The 25,370-nt window shown below is 46.2% G+C and overlaps 1 protein-coding gene across 2 annotated transcripts; it reads left to right on the forward strand.

Annotated features, from left to right (window-relative positions):
• The first annotated feature begins 429 nt into the window (after positions 1-429).
• FUT10 (fucosyltransferase 10) lies at positions 430-12,529 on the forward strand. Of its 2 annotated transcripts, none has more exons than XM_054809912.1 (5): positions 430-561; positions 2,620-2,826; positions 5,278-5,563; positions 9,699-10,534; positions 12,293-12,529. In XM_054809912.1, exons 2-5 carry the CDS (start codon positions 2,746-2,748, stop codon positions 12,515-12,517), a joined length of 1,428 nt encoding a protein of 475 aa, XP_054665887.1. In that variant the 5' UTR covers positions 430-561; positions 2,620-2,745; the 3' UTR covers positions 12,518-12,529. The 2 variants fall into 2 exon arrangements, with proteins under 2 accessions (XP_054665887.1, XP_054665886.1); XM_054809911.1 differs by having other exon boundaries at positions 432-561; positions 2,623-2,826.
• The last annotated feature ends 12,841 nt before the right edge of the window (positions 12,530-25,370 follow it).

The raw sequence follows: 25,370 nt of genomic DNA on the forward strand, positions 1-25,370 counted from the left end.
TCTTTTTCTGACACCCCTCTGGCTTGATGCAGTCAATCCAAGTCCTTATCAAGATAACACCGGCTAAAATAACAGTACTGTTGTAAAAACAAAACAACAGCAGAAAGCGCAATTATCCTAACAGCTATAGAAATCAGTGACAGGGATGGACGTATTTTTGCCGATGTGTGAGGTCGTGCAGTGTTGGGACTTGCAGGAAGAACAGTTGGGGGGGGGGGGCGTGGAGGGTGCGTGTGTGTGCAAATGATGACGCTCTCAGGCCGATTAGCCCTCTGCGCTTCCTCTTCAGGGCCTTGGGGGGACCGAAGAGAGCTGACCGCCCCCCACCTCCCACCCCCGCGGCTGGCAGCGCGGTGGGCGGAGGGAGGCGCGCATCCATTCCGCGCCGCCCCGCCGCGGGCCCCGCGCTGCGCTTTCCCAGCGCCCGCCCCCGCCTCCCTCCGCGCACGAAGTAGGTGCACAAACTGAAAGTTAAAAAAAACCCTAAACAACCCACCCCAACCCCCCTCAAACCCAACAAGAGGGGGACGGCGGCGGTGAGGTGGGAGAGACTTTCTCGGGGTGAGTACGGCTGCGGACGCCCGGCCGGAGGATGCCCGATCCACGGGCGGGCAACAGGGCCGGAGCTGCGGCCGCTGCCGGTGCTGCGGGACGGGCTGAGACTCGGGGAGGGAAGGGGCGGCGGTGGGGGGGTAGGCGCAGCCCCGGTTGGGATGCTGAGCCCGGGGAAATGCAGCGAGGCAGGGCTGGAACTAGAGGCGGCAGGAAGAGCTGGTAGGAAGTTTGGAAGGATTTGCAGGCAGCTGCTGCTCCCGCAGGACAGCCGGGGGTGGTGATTTAGCCTTCGCTCAAGTCCTCAGGGCCTCCACTCGGCCTGACCGAGGTGGGAAAGCACTGCGAGCTCATCTGTGCCAGCGGAGTTGGGACAGGACAGAGCCTTGCGTGGCCCACCCCGAGTACGGGCTACACCGCACCGCTGGGTAAAAGTACTGAGTGCTGGGCGCTGTGAATGCAAGAATGAAGCCATGACCCCGTGCAATGCCCTGGGGCAATTGGTACAGCGCACCCATAGTGTGGGCAGTTCCCTCTCTAGAAGAATACCTAAAAATGAGATATTACTGCTCTTTTACTGGCGCAGGGAGTAGGGGAGCATTCATTGGGTCATCAGACTCTTACTTTTTGCCATGCACAGGGTAAAACGTGGTATTAAAGATACTGTTCTGCTCTAAGTTGTGCCTTGAGTAGATTTTTACCACCACAGTTGTGGGCAGATTGCAGCCCCTTCCCCTCCTGGTGCCCCATTTTGTCTCCAGTGCAGCAGGCACAGAAGATGTAGGGGCTTTATAAAAGATCCTACCTGATTTGAGAAGCCCTCAACTGTCAGCCGTGTGCTTTTGTGCCCACACAAAACCTTCAAAGGCAGCTGTCCCATGCAGAGCAGAACTCAGACAGCATGGTTTTGTGTGAGGTTTTACTAAAGAGGCTTTTCTGATGACCGATGGGAAGGGATGAATTCATGCTGCAGTGGAAGCTGAAACAGGATCATTTTTTTGTCTCTAGCTGCCAGTGCCACAAAGGTGGTACTATAGCAGGCAGTGGTTTTGGGACCCATCCCTCTTTGTCAGGTTTTTGTGACTTTGTGAATGGGATTAGGATGGGGGGAAATCTTCAGCTTGCATGCACATGGAGACAATACAATCACGTACACCTTATTTTCATAGAAAATAAGCCTAAAAGGAGGCACATCTCTGAAAGAGATGAGTTTTAAAGTAGCAGTTATTACACATTTTTTGTGTGTATTTCTGCTTTCTGAGCTTTCACAATACCCACATTTTCAAACTTTACTCCTGCATTGAGAGAAAAAGTCTTATCTTTCTCCCTTTTTTTTTTTTTATGATGCAGCTGAAATTTGCACCTACTGCTGTTGTCAGGAGTTGGGATTTTCACACAGCAACATCCAGCATGCAGCAAAAGAATATGGCTCAGTGAAAGCTAAAAAAAGTATCAAGGAAAGGGAAGAGTTGTTTGAGGAGAGGCAGACCAGCACAGATGTAGATTGCAGGAGAAGGGGAACTTGTTAAATTTAAATGTTTTTAGGTGTGGAGAGAGTTTGTGTGTGTGCCGTATGGTTACTTTCTGTATGCATTGGGCTAGGTGCACTGGTGAACAAAAGCCCCAGAAGACTGCAGTGTAGTAAGTCCCAAGGCCAGATAGTTGTATACCTCCAGCAGCATTTTCAGGACTTGCCCAGGGAAGGAAAGTCTTTCATCACTCACCTGTTTGTCAGTCAGCTGAAAAGCAGCACAATTTGCCATCTGAAACTTGGGAAAACAGCTACCCTTCCCACACAGGACTGAGCCAGGCCCATCAGCATCTCTCTGTGCTGACTGCAAGGATGAGAGGATGTGTGACTCTGCTTAGGGAGGATGCCCGAATCCAGAATGACCAGAGGGAGAGTAGATGCCTGGGGCTGTGTGGGAAAGTGCTGTTTTGTGCAGGCTGTTTTCTGGATACCTGACTCAAAATGTCTCTCTGGCACCTACAGAAAGCTAAGGATAGACATCAAGTTAACCCCTGAGCTTGAGGAGCACTCTTTATTGATGCTGTACCCTTTTTCAGCAGTTGTCACCATGGAGAAGAATAAGGACAGAGTGGGAAAGCCCTGCAGCAAAGGCTGAAGACTTTAGACAAGCTGGCCGTCCTAATGCCTAGCTGTAACTGCTCTGGCAGGCCTGGCAGTGCAGCATGATTAGGATGAGGAGGAAGAAACTGTGGGCATCTTGCTTCTGCTTTGCAGCTGCCTTTTTCCTTGTGGTGACACTCCAGGTACAGGGGCAAGGGGGGGAGGTGTGCATGAGGTTATTCTTAAAGTATGGCATAATTCTGACTAATGAGAGAGAGCATTGAAAGCGACAGCTATTTTCTGTACAAGTCTGTGCTTTAAGAGGAGTGTTTAAAGAAAGTCTGTCAGCAGCATTGCCCTGGTGATAACAGCTGACTCCGTAAGTGACATTACACAGAGAACACCTTTCTTGTGTATCTCCTTGGCCCGTGGAGGAGTTTCTCAGGAGTGGTGTTCCATACCATGCCATGTTGCATTGCCTCCTCTGTTCATGTGTTTGAACTCATTAGGCAGGGAGGTAAGGCTCAACCCATTTCATACTAATGTGGCAGATGGATCAGGGAAATCTGAGCACATCAGTAAGTGGTGATGGTAATCTGACCATCAGTCCTGACTCAAAGGCCATTCTTAGCATTGGGAAGTCCAGTAGCTGGTCAGTTGAAAAATGCGCGAGAGAAAAATCAATGTGGAGGCATATTAATTTGTGGCTTGTGCAGCTTACCATAGATTTTCATTAGAAGAGAACAACAAATTTTAGGCAAATTGAATCAGTCTTGGCTGGCAGTCATGAGAGGGCCAGGATCTGCCCCAGAGATGTCTTTCTGCTTGGGCTGTGCTCTGAACTGAGGCTCTGGCTCGACTGGTACCTCAGGTAACTCCCAGGGAGCCAGCGGAAGGACCTCTGAAGCTCTGCCAGGCCAGCTGCCTAGTCCAAATTGGAGCCATTTCTTGGAGGCAGTCACTGACACTCAACGGTCACTTTCAGTTCTGTTTCCTTGCACAAGGCATCCAAAGGTGATGTGGCTGCCCTTGCATGGAAGCAATGCTAGCAAGTCTTTAGGACCTGTACTGGGAGGATTTGTGACTCTGCTGCACCTCCACAGCTAAGCAGGTTAGAGCCGGTTAAAGCTTCCCTGTGTCTAGCTGGGATTTTTATCTGGGATTGTTCACTGGACGGTGGAGCAGTTCCTAGTGCTGGAACTGCCGTGGCACATGACCTGTTGATATAGTTGGGATGTATCAACCCCCAGGAGTTCAGAGAGAGTTATTAGAAATTCTGCACAAGTATAGAGACTCCTTAAATTCTGCCAGGGCAAAATTTGGAAGCAAAGGAGGATGTTCCTGGAGAAACCTGGACATGAGGTAGTTATAGGCTTATTTCAGTTGTATTGCTGCAGTTACATCCTACCAAGCTATTAGACATATGAATCTTTTCCCCAGCTGGTATTGTGTCCACTCACCGATGCGGGAGTGTTTTCTGTATTTTTCTGTACAGCTGCACTTTCCACAGCCTTCTGTGTGTGCTGTCCCAGTATCCCATGTTGCACATATCCTATTTAGTCCAGCCACAGTCAGAGTAGTTTGCTACACAGTGAGAGCGAATGACACAGCAAACAGCAAAATGAATGCATGCAGTAAAGCTGTCAGGGAAGATAAATGTTTTCAAACAACTTAATATAAACAACACTCTCCCACTTTCCAATATCCTCCTTCAGAGCCATCCAACAAGTGAAAGTGCTGCTGCCAAAGCTGTCTGGCAGGTTTGAGCTCCCCCATTATTCTTGCAGCTGTTCCTGGGGTGCCATTATGCAGTTCCTGTGAACGTGCATGCACAAAAAGCCATTGGCACAGTAGCAGAAAGGTCCTTACTCCCACTGAAGCTAAGAGCAGGAGGTATGTATTCTGTGGCAATACCTGCTGGCACCATTTCTGTCTCTTCACTCATCAGACTTCTCTGCCCCAGGACACTTTTGTGGCAGGTACTACCTGTTGAAAAGAGTGGTGGCTTCAAGGGCATGAGAAATCCCCCAGATTTTCTGGAGACTTCTCTCTCATGGCTGATGGTGGGCAGTATTAGAGGCTTCTTCTATGGGTGGAGAGATTTTAAGGTTTCTCATAGCATTTCAGATCTATAAATGATGGTTTATACTGTAGGTCTTTCACTTCTCTGCGTACAGATGGGATTTTTCTCCTCTACCTAGCCATGAAGTTGTAGTTATATTGTCTTTAAGACCTGACTGCACCTGGTTTATTCAGTCAGTGGTTTAAAAATTAAAAAGGGTGAATACAGATGGTCACACAGAGACATGAAAACTTCATGGGGTTTTTTTACAGCTAATTTCCATAAGAAACCTGGCTACAGAAGGGCTGTTCTCTGTTTTGTGCTTTGTCCAGGGAAAAAGCAGAAGTTGTGTTGTTAAATCATATGTGATGTGGCCATATCTCAGTACGGTAATATATTTCCTGCCTCCTCCTTACAAATTCAAATTAAAGCTTTTGCTGTTCTGACGTAAGATCACCTGAACAGTGGCTGCATCCACTCTGATTGACAGAAACTTCACATGCAGACTTAGTGCTTAAACTCTGAGTTATCAGGCAGATATCATGGCTAATGACAATGATATGCTCTGATATGTGTGTTTACTTCCCCAAAGGTTATCACTGAACTGGGCAATTCAGAGAATAAGGTGGCAGTAGTCTCCAGTTTACACAGTGGCCCACTGAAGCCTGTGGAGAGACATGCTTTTCAGTTTAAGAAGCAGGAACTTCATGGCAGCTTCAGGACAGAGTCTGATGTAAATCACTATCCCATCCTGCTCTGGTGGTCTCCTCTGACTGGAGAGACAGGGAGATTGGGTCAGTGCGGAGAGGATATTTGCTTCTTTACTATCAACAAGACCTACCAGCACAATCAGAGGACGAGAGCATTTCTGTTCTATGGTAAGGATCTGTGTCTTTTTAAAGGAGTAACTTTCCCTCCTGCCAAGTTATTTTCCTTTAGAGATTAAATATTCTAGGTGGCAATCACTGAAAGCAGGCAATTTACGGAGCTTACTGTGCTAAACTTTGCCTCGTGCTGAATACCATCAGTAGAGATCCAGAGATGCATATTCTCTGCAAAAGTACTTTGAAAAGCGACTGGGCACATCTGTAGGATGACTGTTGCCTTGTATCATGCTGCTTTCCAATCACATGTGCTCCCTGTTTATGGAAGAAAAGATTTCCTGTAGTTGCCAAGTCATGAAAAAACAGTCAGATCAAGCCAGCTTTTTTCCGTCTTATGGTTTGTCACCCCTAGCAGAGGCTCAGCAAGGCCTTTGTTGCACTTGTGCAAGTCTTTTGTCTTAAAATAATGCCCTCGGTGGTAACTGTGCAACTCCCCTGCCTCAAGTGCTGAGAGATTGCTAGCAGACTGTAAATGGAACTTAGTGAAAGGAACCTATTGATTCTGCACAAGAAACTCGTGCAACCTTCTGAGCTGCTCTGACTCTGCCACCTCAGAAACTTCCCACTTCATGTACTGTGAAGTGACTCTCCAAAACACAAAAAATGCGTCTTTCAAAAGTAGGCCTTATTTTGTTAATTTTGTTCTTTTTTCCCCCACAGTTGCTTTTCAGGGAAAAAGGGAATTTTAGGTGGAAAAATAAAGCCAAATGCTTTTCTGTTGACCGGTATGTTCAGCTCCTTTGTCTGGAAGCAAAACAAAACAAAAGAGTCCTGAATCTCATTCACTCAGTTAGGATACAGGTAAATTGGAAATTTAGGAAAGAATGGCCTTTGGTTTGGTTGTTAACAGTGAATCAAAAACTTCTCACCACTAATCTTTTCAGAGCTCCAAGTAGGTCGGCTTTGTTAGTTGATAATATAGTGGTTAAGCTGAAAGTGAAGGAATAACAGCAAAGGAATGAGAAGCTGACCCAATTAAAAACAAGGAAAGCGGGGTTTGCATCGCATGAAAGCTGTGAAGTCTGGTGGTTTTGGTCTGTGGTAGTAATTCTTTCTGTTTCAGCATTAGAAGGACTATTACTGTTCATTTTTAGCAGGCTTGTGGACATGGTTTACTTACTTGTTTTTAAAAGACTATTTATACTGGGCAAAAGGCTCTCCCTGTAGTTTTTATCTTTTTCTAGTGGTGTTGGCTATGAACTGTATAAAGACAAGTGTCAAAATATGCAAAAATGTTACTTATATTTAAACCACAATAAATGATCTCACGGTGCTAAAACCTGCAGAGACGAAGGTCATAGATGGTATTGAAGGTGAAAAAAATGCTGCATCAATACAGAAAAGCTTAATACACACACACATGCACACTGACCTTGCACGTGAGTGCATGTGGGTGTGCAAAAAGACAGATTTTTGGTGTTCTAGAATTTCCCTCTAAGCAGCCTGCTGAGTGAAGACTTGAACATCTGCATTTCCATGCTAAGGCTGGATCAAGGCACAGTTTCACCTTCCAAAGAAACTGCATTAATCTTCCCCTAATATTTGGTCAGTGAGCTAGTCAAGAGAAGAATGATCCAAAGCTTAGGAAACATATTATGCAAAAATACGGGGTACAGATGTTTTCCAGCAGAACTGCTTTGCTAGGAACACCTGCTTTTCTGCAGCTTGTCCTGACTTACTGTCCTGGCCTGGGAAGCCCCTAGGTGTAGGTGATGACTTTGTCAAGTGCCACCGTCTCCTGTTTGGAGGTGAGATGTGGCATCCACTTGCTGGATTTTGTCTCCACTTCTGGAAGGGATTCCCAACTCCACCTTCTCAGTGTCACATACTTCACAGTTTTGCGTGTAGTGTGAGCTACCAATGCAACTGAGTCATCATGAGCTGGATCTGGTGCCATGCTGTCAGAGCCTCAGGGGTGTTGTTCCTAAGGGAGGAAGGATGTCCAGCTTTTCTGCACTGGAGTGTTGCGTCCTTGGAGTATGAATCCTGAATGAAAGATACCTCCTAAGATGCAGAACTTCTCCTGAGAGCATCTGTCTCTCTCTTCTTCACTTTGCCACATATCTAAGATTTCCTCATTAATAGTTTGGAAGTTGAAATTGCTTGCAATTGTAGTCTTCTTGTGCTTTCTTTATCCCCTCGTAAGCTCCTTTATTTCCTTCATCTCACGGGGTAGGGAACATGCTGATGTTATCTTCCCTGTAATCCTTAAAAGCTTTTTGTCTTCTTGCGGGACTGAGATTGATTAAGTGTTATATTAGAATCAGTAATTCTGATGTGCTCTGATCTATTGTGCATTTTTCTCTTTGCCTGATTGTCTCCTTGTTTAGCAAGTTTTACATGTTACATTTTTGTCTCTCTCTCATCCCTTTCCTTGTCCGTTCTTTCCTGCATTTTCCTTCTCTCTTCCCTGCAATACTGTCTCGAAGAGGGAGCACCCTTGTGAGAGACAGAGCTGAAGTGCTGTGGTTTCAATCCACAGCATTTTATTATTGTCTGTATGCACTGCTGCTTCTCTTCTGGGCATCACTTAGAACAAAGGGTTTTCAAAACCAAATAACTTTCAGTTTTCCTCACCTTCTTGTATCACTATAACACATCCAAACCAGAGGCAGCAAATAACATCTTTCAGTGAGTGGCACAGCCCTTCATCATTTTAGTGTTGAGGGCTTGAGACCAGCCTTCAGTGGAAGACAGAAGGTCAAATACTTAGTGGCCTTAAAAAAAACCCCCACCTGTTGCTCTTAAAGGATCTTGCTCTATAGGAGGTTTTTTTATGTTACTGGCAGCTAACATCTATCTTCACTGCAGTAGTAAAGTCTTATGTTGGTTTTATAAGGTCATCTTTGGAGTCATCTTGGCAGGCTCATGCAGCCACAAAGACCACTGGACATTTTTTTTCCTTCTTTATGTATTAGTTTTTAGACCAAAATTCTTTGTTAGACTTTTGCTAGCTCCTTTTTTTTTTCCCCTATCATTGGTTTGAGGTCAAGAGCAGAAAAGAGGCTGAAAAGTTACGAGTGTGGCTGTGATGGTAGAATAGCTTGACCAAAGAGAAGAGATTTATTGTATTTTCTAAAGCAGCTCTTCACTGTTTCAGTTTATGAACCTCCCTTACTGGGCAATACCAGTTAAATTTTGTATATTCAGTGCTTGTACTTAAGTAAAAAATAGATAACAGTTATAAGGCAGCAAGGAAGTATCTTAACAGAGATTCATCAGCTTTGCATTTAATCTGCAGTAAGGCTAGTCGTATGAGTGTAGAACAGCAGTACTGAAGGGAGAGCAAGGATCAGATTCACAAGCTGGTATTTTGAATTCAGTTTTGCACAGACCAGTCTTTGAGAAAAGGCTTCTAGGTTTGTCCTAAAGCTTCCACCCCAGTTTTCCTAAGTTGAACCGGAGGCTCCCTGTCCGCTCGGAGAGATACAAGCAGCTGCAGTGGTCTGTTTTTAGAGTTTAGACATGGTTCTTCTTCCACTAATGGCGTTAGTTTGAGGAGCCGTCTTCTGCCGGAAGCTACTTCTTCACGTATCTGGTAGGCAGCTGTGATACATCAGCTCTTAATTCTCTCTTTGATAAACTAAATAGATTGGCTTCCAAAGTCTCTATAGTCTTTCCAAGTCTTGAAGTCATTCTTGTAGTTTTTCTCCTTAACCCTGTCCAATATTTTAGCATCCTTTTTGTTGTTTTGCTACTAGAACCAAATTGAGCCCTGCGGTAACCATTTCCCTCACATCATAGATAGAGGCAATACCATCTGTTCCCCTATTTACAGAAGCAGGAATTATTAAGCATCTTATTAGTCTCATTTCAGTGCATTAAAATGTAAAATTCCTAGTGAGCTTTTGAAATGAGGGGCCTTTAAACTAATATGAGCTGAAAGGAAACCAGTTCTAATATTAACTACTGATCCCTATTCTCTAGATTCTTCTGCTGCCAAATTCAGTTTTATCTGTCATAACACTCCTCTGTCTTTACATGAATTGCTGTCTTTGCAATACTGCCTTAGAATGTCATAAATGCAATGACTGTAGGGCTGATATTAAATTAAAACTAGACTTCTGTGTCATTGTAGTTAGTGCTGCATGATAGATAGGGGCAGACTAAACACTGTGCTTTTGTCTAGGTACTGACTTCAGTATAGACAGCCTACCCCTCCCTCGTAAAGACTATCATGATTGGGCCCTTTTCCATGAAGAGTCACCTAAAAACAACTACAAACTCTTCCATGAACCAACCATCACCTTATTCAACCACACTGCAACCTTTAGCCGCCATTCTCACCTACCGCTGACCACTCAGTACCTTGAGGGTGTAGAGGTCCTGAAGTCATTGACGTACATGATCCCACTGCACATGAAGAACAGCCTGAGGAAGAGGCTTGCACCACTTGTATACGTGCAGTCTGACTGCAACCCTCCTTCTGATCGGGACAGCTATGTGCGTGAGCTGATGTGCCACATTGAAGTAGACTCTTATGGGGAATGTCTGCGTAATAGAGACCTTCCTCAGCATCTCAGAAATCCAACTGCCATGGATGATGGGAACTTCTATAAAATACTGGCACAGTACAAGTTCATTCTTGCTTTTGAAAATGCTATCTGTGAAGATTACATCACTGAAAAACTGTGGCGGCCACTGAAGTTGGGAGTGGTACCAGTGTACTTTGGGTCTCCCAGCATTGTAGATTGGCTTCCTAGTAACAAGAGTGCAATCCTTGTATCCAGTTTTTCACACCCTCGGGAGCTGGCCCACTATATAAAAACACTGGATACAAACGATCAAGAATATGAGTCCTACCTACAATGGAAACTAAAAGGGGACATTTCCAACCCAAGGCTGCTTACAGCAATGAAGGAACGCAGGTGGGGAGTGCAAGATATCACCCAGGACAATTACATTGACACCTTTGAGTGCATGGTCTGTAACAGAGTGTGGGAAAACATCAGAAGGAAAGAACAGGTATGTTCTGTCTAAAGTGACTTTATCCTTGTGTCTCAGAGAGGCTTTAAAATGGCACTAGGCTCAGATTTGTCCCAGGATGTTTGGTTACCAGATTTCTGGCCAGTCTACAACCACTGGTATTGCAATGGCATTGGGTTGTGCATCGTCATGTCAAAAGTTGTTGGCAGAAGCTGTAGGTGCATGTCCAGAGCATGTGTTCCTCATACTGCTTCAGTGCTTGAGCTCATACACATTGGCCATTTAGCTGGTGGTTGTTTCAGCAGAAGGCTTGAATTGTTCAGGGAGGAGTTTTTTATCAGACTACAGACAGTAGCCCAACTTGCTGACTTGCTTTAGATGACCCGGAACATTTGGAAACAGGTTGCCCAGAGAGGTTGTGGGATCTCTGTCCTTGGAGGTGTTTTAAGATTCAAATCAATGATACCCTAGGCAATTAGATATGATTAGATCTGTTTAGAAGAGGGGACTGAACTAGGTGATCACTGGAGGTCCCACCTGACCTAAATACGCTATGACTGTCTGGGTCTGAGTATGTGTGGGTACATTTAAACCTGTAGTGACGACATGCCATTTTCTGTGGCCACATTTGGTGACTAAACATTGAAACATTGATGCTTAAGCCAGGTTTTGTGTTTGTGAGAGGAATTGGGCCTGTTCCTCCTGGTCTAATCGTCTTGAAATTATGCTGATAGAGACCAGCTAGAAACGTCTGTCTTACCAGGAAAACCAGCACTGAGGGCCCAACAGTCTTTCAAGGGTTCCAGCCCTGACACCAGAAGGCCATTTCAAAGGCACCATGAGCTGTTCAGTCTCCTGAGGCTGTTAACTGTGGTGGATTTGGCTGGTATAAACAGAGCATTACTTGGAATTAGACTGAAGCTAAAAATTCTCACCACATATATTTCTGAGTTGGTGGATACTCATTTTAATTGCCACATTACTTTAAGGTTTCCAGGTTTACATGCCAAGAGTCAGTAGCCATTTTTTACACTCTCCACGAGCTCAGTTATCAGCATGAATAAAAAAAACATTTTTGTGTCCAGTAACGGAACTGGTCAATGGCTCTAGTATCCTATAGCTGCCCTATATCCATTAGGCCATATTTTAGCTGATCACAGTCTGAGCAGTACACTATGTGGTCAGCCAGTAGAATGCATGTGAAATTACTAAGGTGAGCTGAAGTGATGGGGAATGCAAACCAGTAAGCATTACATTTAACCAGGCTTTCCTGTTTGAATCTGGTGGAAATCTGGGCAGATGTTCTCTCTTTGAGTTAGGAATACAGCTATGCAAAGGTATGGAATAGGTTAGACACAGATATTCCTTCCCCATGCTTTTGTGGCTCTCTGGTCAAGAAGACTATGAAGACCAGTTTGCTGTCCTGGTCAGATTCATGGCTTGTTTTTTCTCCTTAAAAAAATCTCATTAAGTGTGTGCATTTTTAAGACAAAAAAAGAATATAATCATGAAAATAGAACTGCTTGCCTTAGAATTTCAGTTTGGGTGGGCTAGTGCTGCTCATTTGCAGTCAGACCTGATCTGAGACTCATGCTCTTGTCAGCATGACTGGCCTTTTCCCAGACACTTTGGGGAGAGCTTCCTTCCCTTCTGACATCCACAGGAACATGGCTAGAGCCTGTAGTGGCAAGGAAAACATCACTGACATGCTTTGACAGTTTATTAATGGCATAGCACCTTTCTTCTCTGTCTGCCAGGGTTCCTGAAATAACCCCTTTTATTTCTCTCCATTGCCAGGGACAGCTGCCCCAGAGGTGGAAGGCTCAGGCTAACCATCTGAGCTGCCCCAAACCAGAGGCATTCTGGTTCTCGTCTTCAAACCCTGGCTGGACTTCTCTCCAAGAGATGTGGATACCAAGCTTTGAGCAATCCAAGAAAGAAGCCTGGGCGCTGAGGCACCTGGTGGAAAGGAACAGGAATTTTACAGCTCAAGAGTTTTGGATGCTTGTATTCAAAGAATAAACACAATGACCCATAAAACAGAGTGAGCTCCTCAGAGGAGTCTGTGTAATTTTCTTTTGTAGGTGACCTTACCATACGTAGGATTGGTAGCCATACAAAGTAGATCTGTAAGACTGAATTTAGTATGTTGAGTGCTCAAGGTGTACTAGGGAGTGCTAAACAATAGAATCACTGAGTCAGGTGATATGTATACACACACACATATATATTTATATTTAGAATTATTTATATTAATTGTCAGATGTTTGAGCATTAAGGTACAAGTTGTCAAGGTTCTCAAAGCCCAGTTTCAAGCACACAGCTAATTCCCATGCAGCAGGTGGATTGCCCTCCGTCTTTATGTACATACCTGTGTTCATGGCCTCAGGACCCCTTTTTCCCCAGTCCAGGACCCTCCTTTGCTGCATTGATAGCCATGAGCTGGAGAGCAGCTGATACCATTGCACTGATGCAGCTTCTGTGCTGCTTTGGAGGTAGAGGAAAAACTTGGGACTGGGTCCCTGGCTAGCTGTTTATTACCAATTTTCTTGGCATCAGCAGATTTAGCAGGGACTTGGCGGGCTTTGTGTCCTGACACTGAGTGCCAATGTAAAGTGCATTAGTGCTTGGCACAAGGAAGCACCATCTGGTAGTGTCCAGGGACAGATTGAATGAAAAACGTGCTGGCTCAGATTTACCCACCGTCTTCTGCTAAAAATAAGCAGAGCACATGAATATTTCCACTCCCCAGAAACAGGGCTGGCTTCAGTCTGACTTACCTTCTGGCCTTTCTGATGATGGACTAGCATATGTATCATGTAAACATGGAATTACGTGCTTGGAAGGGCAGGGATGAAACTGAGAGTCCATTGGTGCTGAAAAGTCTTCAATAGGCACAAGGAGAGGTAGGCAAGCAGACTCCCTGTTTTAACACAGAAACCCCTGAATTATCTAAGAAAAAAACTTGGTGATCTTGGTCATCACTTGCCAAAGGACACACCTTTGCCTGGTATGCAGGCTGTCGCAGTTTTCATCCCAAGTTCTTCGAACCTCAGCCTATGGAGAAGTCTACTTCCACGAGGTCTGCAAAATGGCATTATCTGGGCGGAGCCATTCAGATGAGGTACAGTCATTCATATGCATGGCCATGTATGTGGGGTACACAGGCAAATGTAACTACTAATGCAGAAGTCTTCACATTGCTGGAAAGGCAGATTTTCACCTGTCTGATATCAATTTCCATGCAAAATTGTACCTTGTAGCAGGCTATTTTTAAGATCGCTGTCAAGCATCTGGCAGTTTTATGAATGGATAGTCATGGGGAAGAATGTTAATAGCATTTACACCAAGAAATTCAGCTTGGAAAAGTTTCCTCACCAGACATTTCGTCACCAAATAGCTGGTGGATTTTTTTATTACTTTTAAATCTAGCAAGAGAAAGAGCAGTGTTGTGGCCACAAACCATATAGTATTGCTTGTTGTTTCTATGAGCATGTACTTACTTGGAATTAAGCAAAACGGTCCCACTGAAGTTTCTCACTAGTGTTTTGCCAGTGTGGCACACAGCATCTGTTGGACATGTCTTAAACTGTTTCCGCAGTGGTCCACAGTGCAAATGATAACTAAGCTCCACAAATGAAGCCCTTCTGGAAAGTGGCATTAACACTACATTTAGATGCTTTCCTAAATCAGGACTGAGAGCTGGACATAAACCCCACAGCATTCCAAAGGGAACTGCTGAATGCCCACCTGTTGTCATGAATCTCTTTCTCCTCCCAGGATGGCACAGAATATCTGGAGCACAAAGGACAAACTTTTTTTTGCAGATGTTCTGCTGTCTCCTTTGCCAAAAATCTTGAGCCATGTTGTTTAAAGACCTCAGGAGATACACAACTGAAGATTTTTTTTTTCTTTGTTTCCATGGTGGAATCTGTCAGATCCTGAGCTTTCTGATCTGGTAGGTAGATATTTTCTGAAGATACGAGGCATATTTATCTCTGTTTATGGTGCATTATTATCCCTCATTTTACTTTAGTGGAGTGGGAGAGAAAGAAAGACTGAAGTAACTGGTTTACAATGCATATTCTGAAATTTCAGGTGGTCAGCAGCAGGTCTTTCAGAAAAGGTAACATCTTCATCCACTGCTATACACAGTAGAAAGATGAGTCCCCAGAGCAGCTGCTGAAGGTGTGCCGTGGTATAAGGTGATTGTCACTCAGCCTCACAAGATCTTGTCACAATGCATCCTTTCCAGAGGATAAGCGTGAAGCTCTTGGCTCCCACAGGTTAGTTCAGAGCGACCTAAATTTGGCCTCTTGGTCTATAATCACCCTCCAGAGCCTTTTTTCCTGTGCTGGGTGGAGGGAAGTCTTAGCGTACATTGTCCTGGGAGACTTATGGCAAGGATTTGTGCCGGCAAATCAAGTCTGAGACTGACCATTGTGAATTTTAAGTTGATCCCTTTTCTCCCCCTACTGCTCTGAGAAGGAATAAGCAGAAGCAGCTGACCAGTCTCTTCTTTTCTTTCTTTTTAGCTGATTTCCTGGCTTTCCTGCCATGTATGGGTTTGTAATTCAATTTGTTTGGTAGGCTTATGTATATCCTGGATGGCACAGCCCTTTCTTTTTTGGTTTCTTTTTGCCTTAGAAAGGCAATAGCAAAAGAGTTGAGAAAAACTCTGTATTTCCAACCACAAGAGCTGATTCTGGATGAATGAGTGCATGCTTCCCAACCTTTTGCATAGTGGTAACAAACTGTCCTGATTTCCACTGTTGCAGAATGTAAGACACAAAGACAGTTCCTACTGGGCTTGCATTTATTCCCCTGAACCCATATCCATCAGCTCTTCTGGAAGTCACACATATTAGTGGCCTCTTTCAGCCCCCAGTGGCATTTGCATCTGAAATACAAAACCTGAAGATCAGCCTGCCCCTTCAGAAGATGCCTGCGTTCAGCTTGGAGGTGTCTCTGGGAATCCACAGCAGTCCAGCGGGGTTGGGAGACCCTGGGGAAAGAGGTGACCCTGGAGGTCAGCCTTTGACATGGTCCTCCTTTTCCCTCCCCCTGAGGAAAATCAGGACTGGGGCATGGACTAATGGGAGCAGGGATAGCTTTTACCCTTCCTACTACACTCCCCCGGCCTCTCTCCTTCCAGCCTCCACCTTCCACCAGCTCCCCCTGACATACTTGTGTCCTTGTGCCTCCCCTCTTCTGTGACATCTGGTTGTGTAGTGAAACAGAACACAAGGGGGTTATATTTTCACTGCAAACATTTGCTCACATTTCTCCACTTTACTTTCCCTGTGTCAGAGCCCTGAGCCTCTTCCCTGTCATCCCTGGGGTCTGGCTGCCTGTGCTCAAGGCCAGTTCTGACCCAGTGCGGCGCTACCTGGGATCAGACTGCAGGGATGCAGCTAAGGCAAGCATGAGAAGGAGCTGTGAGAAGCCTCACCTGGGGTCTCCCCTGTCGCACCAAAGCTGCTTTTGAGGTCTGGAGTCCGTGTCTGGGCTGTGCTGTGCCATTGGCCACAGTGCTGACCCTGACCAAGGTTTTGGACTTCTGTCTCAGGCTTGACCTGCTTTGTCCCTGTGGACCTGCTGGGTGATCGTTGTGCTGTGGCTGACCCCGCTCTCCATCACCACCCCTGCCCTGTGCGCCCTGCCTGTGGTGCAGCATCCCCTCCACCCCTGTGGATTTTTTGTGCCCCTTCCAGAAGATATTGCTGGTGGGAAAAGTCCCCTGGGAATACCTGGTACTGCCATTATGGCTTCCTCCAACTGTCTAGGAGGTGCTTCACCTCTTGGTGAGCTGGTCTGCGGCAATGCCCCCACACCACCCCTGGTGTTGGTCCATGCCCTCTGACCATTACCCACAAACCCTCGACAGCCGCATGCCCGGTCCCATGCCAGAGTTGGGTCTGTCCCTTGCCTACTGTGCTCTGCCTCCTCCTCGCCTTCCTGCAGCACTCCAATGATGGGGACTCTCCTGCCACATCGCTTTGATCTCAAGTGTGCCCAAACAGGGTTCAAAATTTCTTTCCTCTTCTGAACTCTGGCCACTCAACCTGTTTTTTCCAGACTGGTTCATTTTTGCGTATGTGTTTGCTCTTCAAAAATCTCCTCAACATTCACACTAGCCAATGCACTTGCCTTGTTTCGTTTCCTTTAGGAGGGCCTGGCGGGGTGGGGGTGTTAACACAGGTGGGAGCAGATCATATGAGATTGCTGTGCTAGGCATACATTAAGGAACAATAGAGTATTTACCCCAGAAAGTGAACAGCAAGCCAATGACTGCGAAAGTGATTAGAGAAAAGAAATATAAGGAGGACTTTGACTGTGTTCATTTCAATGCAAGACAAGCCTCGATCCTATGCTGTGGGTGCACAACTGTGCATTGTGGGCTTCAGAGGTCAAATCCTAGCTTTCCTCCCTCGTTCAGCATTTTACAGAGAAACAAAGCCGAACACTTGCTTGTGGCAGGCATTAAAGAAAGCCAAAGATCTCGACACCAGTAACGCACATTTGCAAAGCACACGATGCTCTGTTTTGTCAGCAGCGCGGTGTTAACCTAATGTGAAATACAGTGAGGGTGGCTGTGTGCTTCTGTAGAAAAGTGTCACTATTGCATATGCATGAGGTGGATGGTAGGGAGGTTTCCTATAGCTGACATAGCAGAGCCACATACATGCACAGCTCTGAGGAGACTGTTCAAAAAACAGACTGAGGTTAAAGCCAGGCCCTCTCTGTGTAGTTAATGGAAAGAGAGAGCTCATCTGAATTACCCTTCACAGGAGCACTTTCTCCAGCAGCAGGAAGGATGGAAGGCCAGGTAAGTGTGGGGTGGTGCGGGCATACGCTGCTGTGTCCTGCTGGCTGACGTTCCCCACTAAGTGTTTTTCAGCCGTTGTTATTGAACCCTCTTGTGCAGCCCTTGGGTTTAGTGTGTCTCTCAAACTCAGGGTTAATGAATTAATTATTAAAAATCTACAACTATTTGCTGATCTCTTAACTCTCTGGCCTTGGAAAAAGGTAGGGCATAGAGGCAGCTATTTTGCATCTGATCAATCAAATATCTTGAAAGCAATCTTGTTTAATATATATACATATATTCCGCAGGGAAAAACTTACCTGAAGATTGCTAAGGTTGCAGATTAAAGCAGAATGAAGAACATTTGTGTAATTGGTCTTTTTAAAAACAGGGGTCTTGCCCTGAAATATTATGGGAAGTTGGGGCACCACCACACCCTTGAAGCCTAATCCACTTTGCAGTCCCAGTCCCAAAACCACACCCACACCCATGTTACCTTCTCCTCCTGCTTCCTTTCACTTGCTGTGCGTCCTGAACCTGACTTAGACAGAGGCTGTATCCTTCTGCCCATGCAAAACATGTGGCATCTCTAACTTGTGGGGCATTTGACTTGCTGGTCTGGTAGTCTTCTATACACAGAAAGCCACATTAAATGGCAAGAGGCTGCATGTTGGTTTCTGATAGCTTCAGACTGGGAGCAACCTTCCTGGGCAACCCTGGGTCCCCTGGGTATGCAGGTCTGTGGTTCCATGGCTCCCCAGGCTGGGAAAAGTAAGTGGGACAGTAGGCTCAGAGGACTGAAACATGCTGCACACAGCAGGTTTGGGGAAGCCTAAGCAAAGCCATCCCTGTTTGATGGGCTTTGCTGCAGGCTCCAGGGCTGCTTGGCAGCTTTGTTAATCTCCCTTTCAATGCTGTCTGTTTGCCTGCAGAGAAGCCAGCTCATTCTGGCCCACCAACATGTGTCTTCTGGATGGTGGGGTGTTCTTGGGCGTCCAGTGGACACTGGATGCTGCAGTCCTTGGGGCAGGGCATGGTCTGCGGCAGCTTGATGTGCAGCAGCTGCAACCTGGAGATGAAAGTGACAGTGCATCAGTAATAATCCAAGCAAGCCTTCTAGGGTCATGAAGCTTGGAAGATAATTGCATGATTTTTCTTCTCCTTTGCTGGCAACCTTTCTGAATGTTTGGGTGTGCACACTTTGAAGTTTCAGGTATTTCTTTACATGGGTAGGCCTCAGAATACCTTTTTTCTTTATAGGGATGAGGAAATGCTCTTGTTCTAGCCATTGGTGCGTTGAAAAGACACTGTACAAACTGTACAGCAATGATGAAGCCAAGAGACTTGGCAGTCAGGGTATGGCTCCCCAGGAGGAGTCAAGGGCTCACTATAGATCTGTTATCCCCAGGATCATGTGTGCCTTTTGTAGCTATGCCACAAAAGTCTCACTTTGAATAAATTAAACTTTCTGTGGAGTGTAAATTATTAATGCACTAAAATGCGCTGCTAACAGTTGTTTGCATTTAAAGCTATTACTCACTATTCCTGACTGATGCATTTGGTTGTTTGCCATTTTCCCCGAGTCAGCAAAAACACATCCTTTCTCTCTCAATGCGGTATATTTTGTGCAGAGACTACAGAAACCCAGGAAGATCCATTCCAGGGGTGGGAGCAGTACAGACAAAAACCGCCTCCCTAATAATGGAAGTAGATTTAAACTCTGATCGGAAAAGGCTCCTTCATTGCCTAAAAAGACTTAATCTTAGAAATTAAAGAAAACCCCTTCTTCCATCTGAGAGGTCAGAATTGGACTGTCTGCCCTAATGACTAGACCCAAAGCCCACAGCCAAAACATGACCAGGAATCCAGGTGTTAGGAGGCAGCCACAGGGACAGCGTCTTGACTGTCACCACAGGTTGCGGGTCACTCGGAGGATGTGTGACAGAGGGACTGCACTTTTGGTTTGGTTGAAAAGCCTTGCTCCAGCTTTCAAATGAGTCTCCGCCACAGAGAAGCTGGTCCCAGACCCTTGTGCTGTTGGGGCACAGGGAACAGGCGTGCAAGACAGCTCTGCTGGGACAGTCGTCACTGGGGAAGGGTTCCTCTCTGTGCTCAGTAGTGCTGCTTGATCTCTGGGCTCCACTCCTTTTAAATAGGAAGCAAAGGCTTGAAATATCACCTGGGGCAGCTGGGGCAGGTCTAAAGGAAAGGGAGGCTCTGCCCCCTTGCTGTGACACCCTGTCGTTGATAGATCCCCATTCCCTGCCCCTCCTCAGATTCCCGCAGAAGGCCAGCCTATCCAACAGGGAACTTCTTCTGGTGGGATGGGATGGTCACTCACTGGAGAGATTGTGAAAGAAGCTAAAAGGATGCTTTCATGTGAGGTTGGAGAGGGATAGCCTGTAGGGCAGACTTGGAGCTGTTCTTAAGGTAGGGTAAGTTGGGTTAGACATGCTGACATGAATCTGTCTTCTGTTGGGGGGGCGGGGGGGAGGGCTGCTCAGGTGCATATGGCATCAGGAGCACATAATCCTGCTCAGGAGTCAGCCTTGGCCATGTCTGCCACCACTGTGACATATTCTGGAGTGCCAAGTCCTGTTATGAGGGATATCCCACTGGTCTACAGGCCTAAACTTTAACCAAACCTCTGAGGTTTCCACAGAGCTGGAGACATGCAAGTGAAGGCAAGGAGTTGCTGTGACTAGAGTGTAGTTTAACTGCAGTGAGGATTACCCCTGTGTTCTGGTTTTGGCTCGGACATAGTTATTTTTCTTTCTAGTAGCTGGTATAGTGCTGTGTTTCAGATTTAGTGTGAGAATAATGTTGATAACACACTGATATTTTTAGTTGTTGCTAGGTAGTTACGCCTACACTAAGTCAAGGACTTTTCAGCTTCCCATGCCCTGCCAGGTGCACAAGAACCTGGGAGAGCACAGCCAGGACAGCTGACCCAGACTGGCCAGAGGGATATTCCCTACATATAATGTTATTTTTTCTGCAGGTGGTGAGCAATTGCATTTGTGCCTCACTTTCTTTCTCCTTCTTTCTCCTTCTCCTTCTCCTCCTCCTCCTTCTCCTTTCTCCTTATTATTATTATCTTAGTTATTCTATTAAACCTTCTTTATCTCAACTCATGAGTTTTTTCGTGTTCTCCTCACCCTGCTGTGGGGGAGGGGTGACCGAGCGGCTGTGTGGAGCTCAGTTACCTGCTGGGGTTAAACCATGACACCCTGCTACGTGCCTGCACAGCCCACCTGACAGCACTTCACCATATGCCTTGTGGCTGGCACATGGAAAAAACAGACCTTTTGCATCTTCACAAGGAGGTCAGTGATACTTATTAAGGTAGGAAATGCTGTTAAATACGTCACTTAAACCCAGGGAAGAGCCAACCACTTTTGTCAGCAGGGTTACCGGGATGTGTCTGTGTCCCTATGCTGCAGCTATTTCAGCATCCTCTCTCCCACTTGTCCAAAAGTCATGCCTGCTACCTGACACCATGGCTCTGCTCTAGAGCAAAAATCAGTTTGCTGGGCAGGAAACCAGTTCTGGGGGTGCTGGCGAGGACAGCAGGGAGATATCCAGAGTTTTTTCTACATAAGCAGCAACAGTGATCTAGCTGCTATGGAAAGCTGCAAGGCTATAGAAACTTTTACAAGTCAGCCTAAAGCGTGTGCATGACTCCTTGTCTCTTCAGTCTTGTAGGCAGTATTTTGCCTTTGAAGTCCACTCCAGTCCAGTCCATCAGCGGTGAGCAGCCAGAGGCTGTACTGCACCTGTTCTGTACCTCTTCATGAACTGCTATGTAAAGGTACTCGTACCTCTACTCATGGCAAAAGCCACCAGAAAAATGTTTCTCATTTGCATGGAGGGGGTCAGCTTCCTGAGGGCATTTCACCTGTCCCTGGACAAATCTACTGCTAAGGTGCCAGAGGAGATTATCCTTGGCAACAATTCTTTCCAGGCTCTTTACAGACTCAAGCAGATGTCCTTGCTAGGGACAACTTCTTTGGAAAAGAGGCTAAGTAATTCAACACCTGGAATGGAAACATCTGAATAATCTGCCACTTTGAAAGTCCAATTTTGAGATCTTGAATTTCTCTGTAAGGGGATCAAGATTTCTTGCATGCGATTTTGTCGTTGTTGTTTTGTGGGAGTTTTTTTCGCTTGGCCCAGGTCTGCCTGTGCTCCACAGAGTCAAAGGTGTTACGGTATTTCCTCAGAAGGACCTATTGGCAGCGTTGTCACATCTCAGCCCCCTGACAATGACTTCTCCTTTATCTCTGTCACCTGTGGCTCTGTACAAAAGTGACTCAGACTGTCACAGCACAACATGAGATTTTGCAGCGTTTTCCCAAGGAATGTAGAAGTCAAGTCTGTCAAAGGGAAGAGCAGAGGAATCAGGAGCAAGTGTCAGGCTGCTAACAGAGAGGAAAGGACAGGCAGAAACGTGCCATCCCAAAAAGGCACTGAATGCTGATCCCAGCATCTTGAGCAATGCTCCCTGTCTTCTCAGGCACCACTTGCTGCTGGGGACTGGGAGACCTGATCCACTTATCTCCCACCTCAAACCCTTTGAGTCAGGGACGTGCCTCACAAGACTGCAGCCCACTTGGCATCTTTCTTGCTCTGGGTGGGAACACCGATTGGTGAAAGCTTTGATTTGCTCACTGGCGTCCCAGCTCCTGATGTGGGAGAGGCTGCAGGACGGGGACAGATGTGTCCCCTGGGATGTGACAGACCTGCTGTCCTCAGAGGAGCCCTGAGATCTGCCCTGGCTTGGGCTGGGTGGCAGCTGTAGTGCATGAAGGGTGTCCAGGGTGGATGGGTAGGAGTAGCCTAATTTGGAGAGATATTAAATCTGTCCTTTGGTCTGCCACAGGTACTGACTGTGGTTACCCAAAATACTGTTTTGTGCATCAGCAGCATGCCAATGCCCCAAACAGCAGCGGGACTGGCTGTGAACTTGTCGCAGATACTCGTTAACAGATGGGGCAACATAACCTTGAGAAATGACAGGACTGACTCAGCCCTGCGGATGCATTTCACGGTCAATACATCCTGTGTCGATTAGCCTGAATTCACATCCATGATGCCTCAGCCAACCGCATCCTCAGAACCGATATCGATATTTCTCACACACTCTCCCCTCCCCCGCCTCCATCCTTCCCGGGCAGCAAAAACATTCCGGCAAAACTCCTCCGGTGAGCCCACCAGTCCTGGTTGTGCGGGCGGGCGTCCACGCCGCGGGTGTAATCTCCCGCAGGGCCACCAGGTGCCACTGCAAGGCAGGGCACCGCTGCCCCACTGCCGCTCGCCCCACGGGGCTTTGTTCCCTTGTGGGTCGGCCGCTTTGGCATCTCGCATCCCTCCGTAAAAGGGTGAATCTCCCCTAAAGCAGGGTATGAGCTTTGCATCTCGTTCACCTGTAAAGACAGAGGAACTAGCCCTCGCTTGGGTAGTATCTCAGCTGAGTGCTTGGGCAGGAAAATTAAAATACATGGTCCTCCATATGAGAAACAGCTTATGACATGGTCACTTCTGGTTCTTGCTCTGTCAGCCCAGGGAGTCCTTCGTGCTGCCTTGCATGAAGCACAAGTATTCCTGAGTATGCTTTGAAGGAGGTACTCCAAGCTCTGGTTAATTTCCCATGACGTGTAGGCATGGGAATGATGTGCCCAAATACTTTCAAGGATGAGAAGTGAATTAAAGTGTTGAGACTTCTGGACTGAAGGGGCTGAACTTCAGGGGTACCGCACTGGCAAGCAGCCTGGGCAGATGTGGGCATGAGTGAGTGGCTTTTAGTGTGCTGCATTTACAGACTGCTCTCTCTTTGCTTTGTACAGCAAAGGAGAAAACTGCCATTGTATCAGATTCAAGAAACCTTGAATTGTTAGCACATAAACCATTTCATGGTTTATTTACAAATTCATATCAAACTGTGTGTTATTTTAATATTATTATAGAAGAAGGATACAAATGTTACCATTCCCAACAGTGCTCCTGGAGCTGATCATAGTCCGGACAGGACTCACATGGCACAAGCCTTACATTGCTGTGGATGTTTCTGGTACATCTTTGCAACACAGCCAGACTTAATACCAATCCTTAGACTGGGTTCGGAAGACAGTATTCCCTTCAGAACAGATTTGTGGAGAGATGCTGATGTTCCTTCTGCTCTGCTCTGTACAATGGCGTGTGATCTGCTTTTAGGATCACCTGAAGCTACTGTTCTCTTGGATCCAGGGCACTGGCTTGTGACTGTATAACCAGCTGGTATGTTCTTTAGGCTGTGCCAGGAAGCTTTTTGAGGCACGTGGAGGGTATGTGGCATAGGCAGCCTGCTGTCTTGTCTGTGATATACATCTGCTCTGCATTGCCTAACACAACAGGGGACTGAGTTCAACAAGCTGACGGCACCCAAGATGCTGTAAATGTGGCCCTCCCCTTACCATCCTAAAAAGCACTACGCTCCAAGAAATAGCAACTAATGTTAATATTCACTTTCAGCCCACTGCAGGTTCTTTGGGATGCCTTCAGAGTAAGCTAACTGCAAAATGCCAATGTCAGTGACAGCAGGAAAGCACAAAAGGATGACAAGGAAAATGTCAAATCCATGCAACACTATTAACACACCCCATTGTGAGAGGCTATACTTACAAACATCTAGGCTTACTCCTGAGCAGCAGTAATCTGCATTTTATTATCAGTTTAATAATACTACATCAGTAGTTTTACATTAGTAATACTGTAGTACTAAATGAATATGAATCAGTATATTAATACTACAGTTTATTTACACAAATGAAGAAAATGGGTAAAAGTGCTGTTTTGCAAGCGTTTAATGTTATGTGACTTTTCTTCCCTTTTTCTAAGAAGAACCCACAGGTCATTATTAATGTTATGATATTCATACTGGTATCCCACTTAGGATCAAACTTAAATGTGATTAATCCTTGTTGTACATTTCTGAAGTTTAATTTGCAGTTAAAGTACTTCCTATGGCAGCAGATAGGATTGTGCAGTTAAACCAGTAAGGTCTGGCCCATCTTCGTTGATCTCTGCAGGCAGGGACAGTGCCACTTCTGCATGGTGTCCTGGTTGTTGACAAAACATCCAGTTTTGCCTTCGCACATTCAATTCGGTCATCGGGTGCTGAGGTTGCTTGTCTTGTCACAGTTATCTGTGCAGTTCACCCTGGCAATCACCCTTCTGCCTCTGTCGGCGCTCCACGCATGTGACAAAAATGCATGCTATGTACCAGGGTTTCCTCATCTAGCTTTCTTAATTGTTAATTAAAAGCAGTAAGACCCCAGTATACTGGACCCTCAGCAAAAAAAGGAAAACACCAGAAGCTGCATGACAAAACGCAACTAACAAATGGACAATTAGAGGTTATTAAAGGAAAAGGTGTTTTAGTGAAAATTTACAGCGTTTGCCTCCTTGTTCAGTTGCTGACAGACATGTATAAAATCATTCAGAAGAGCTACCAAAGATGACTGAAGCACGCTTAACGGTGTTTACAAACACCTTCTCAGAAGAGCACTGTATAAGCAAGGGTCAGGGATGGGGAAGATCTTTCTGCCATGGCCCCTCATGGCAATATCGCACTAAGGTAAAAATTCCTATAGGTTTGGCAACCCGCCTAGAGACGTTGACAGCATGTGGGCATGGGAGTGCCTCTGCAGCCATGGGGCAGCCTCTCCCTTTCCATGGAAAGTCAGGTTTTGTTGCTGCCATGCAGCTGGACCTGGGTGCCCAGGTGGGCTGGTTGTGTTGTGCTGTGAGCTGGCTCTCTGTGCCCAGGTATTGTGGTGCCCAAAATCAGGCAGAGAGGGTCGAGACAAGCTTTACTGCTGACGTGGCTGCTGGAGAAAACAAATCTGCTTGCCTCTTGACACGCACGGAATTGGTGGAATATCTGCTCAAAGACATGGGTGCGCAAAGCAGTGATGACATGAGTCGAGAAGCAGTTGTCTTCTCCCACCACACCAGGGACATGCTGGGTAGCACTGGGAGGAAGGAGGCTGCAGGGGGAACCTTCTGCCACAGGTCTGATGGTTGCCT

Source organism: Grus americana, chromosome Z, assembly GCF_028858705.1.
Source record: "Grus americana isolate bGruAme1 chromosome Z, bGruAme1.mat, whole genome shotgun sequence".
In the NCBI taxonomy this organism is placed as follows: Eukaryota; Metazoa; Chordata; class Aves; order Gruiformes; family Gruidae; genus Grus; species Grus americana.

Bases quoted from the DNA above. Each gene is read 5' to 3' on its own strand.
- FUT10 (XM_054809912.1), top strand. From the start codon at position 2,746: ATGATTAGGATGAGGAGGAAGAAACTGTGGGCATCTTGCTTCTGCTTT. The intron at 2,827-5,277 runs GTACAGGGGCAA...ACTTCCCCAAAG, and splicing joins TCCTTGTGGTGACACTCCAG to GTTATCACTGAACTGGGCAA. The intron at 10,535-12,292 runs GTATGTTCTGTC...CTCCATTGCCAG, and splicing joins ACATCAGAAGGAAAGAACAG to GGACAGCTGCCCCAGAGGTG.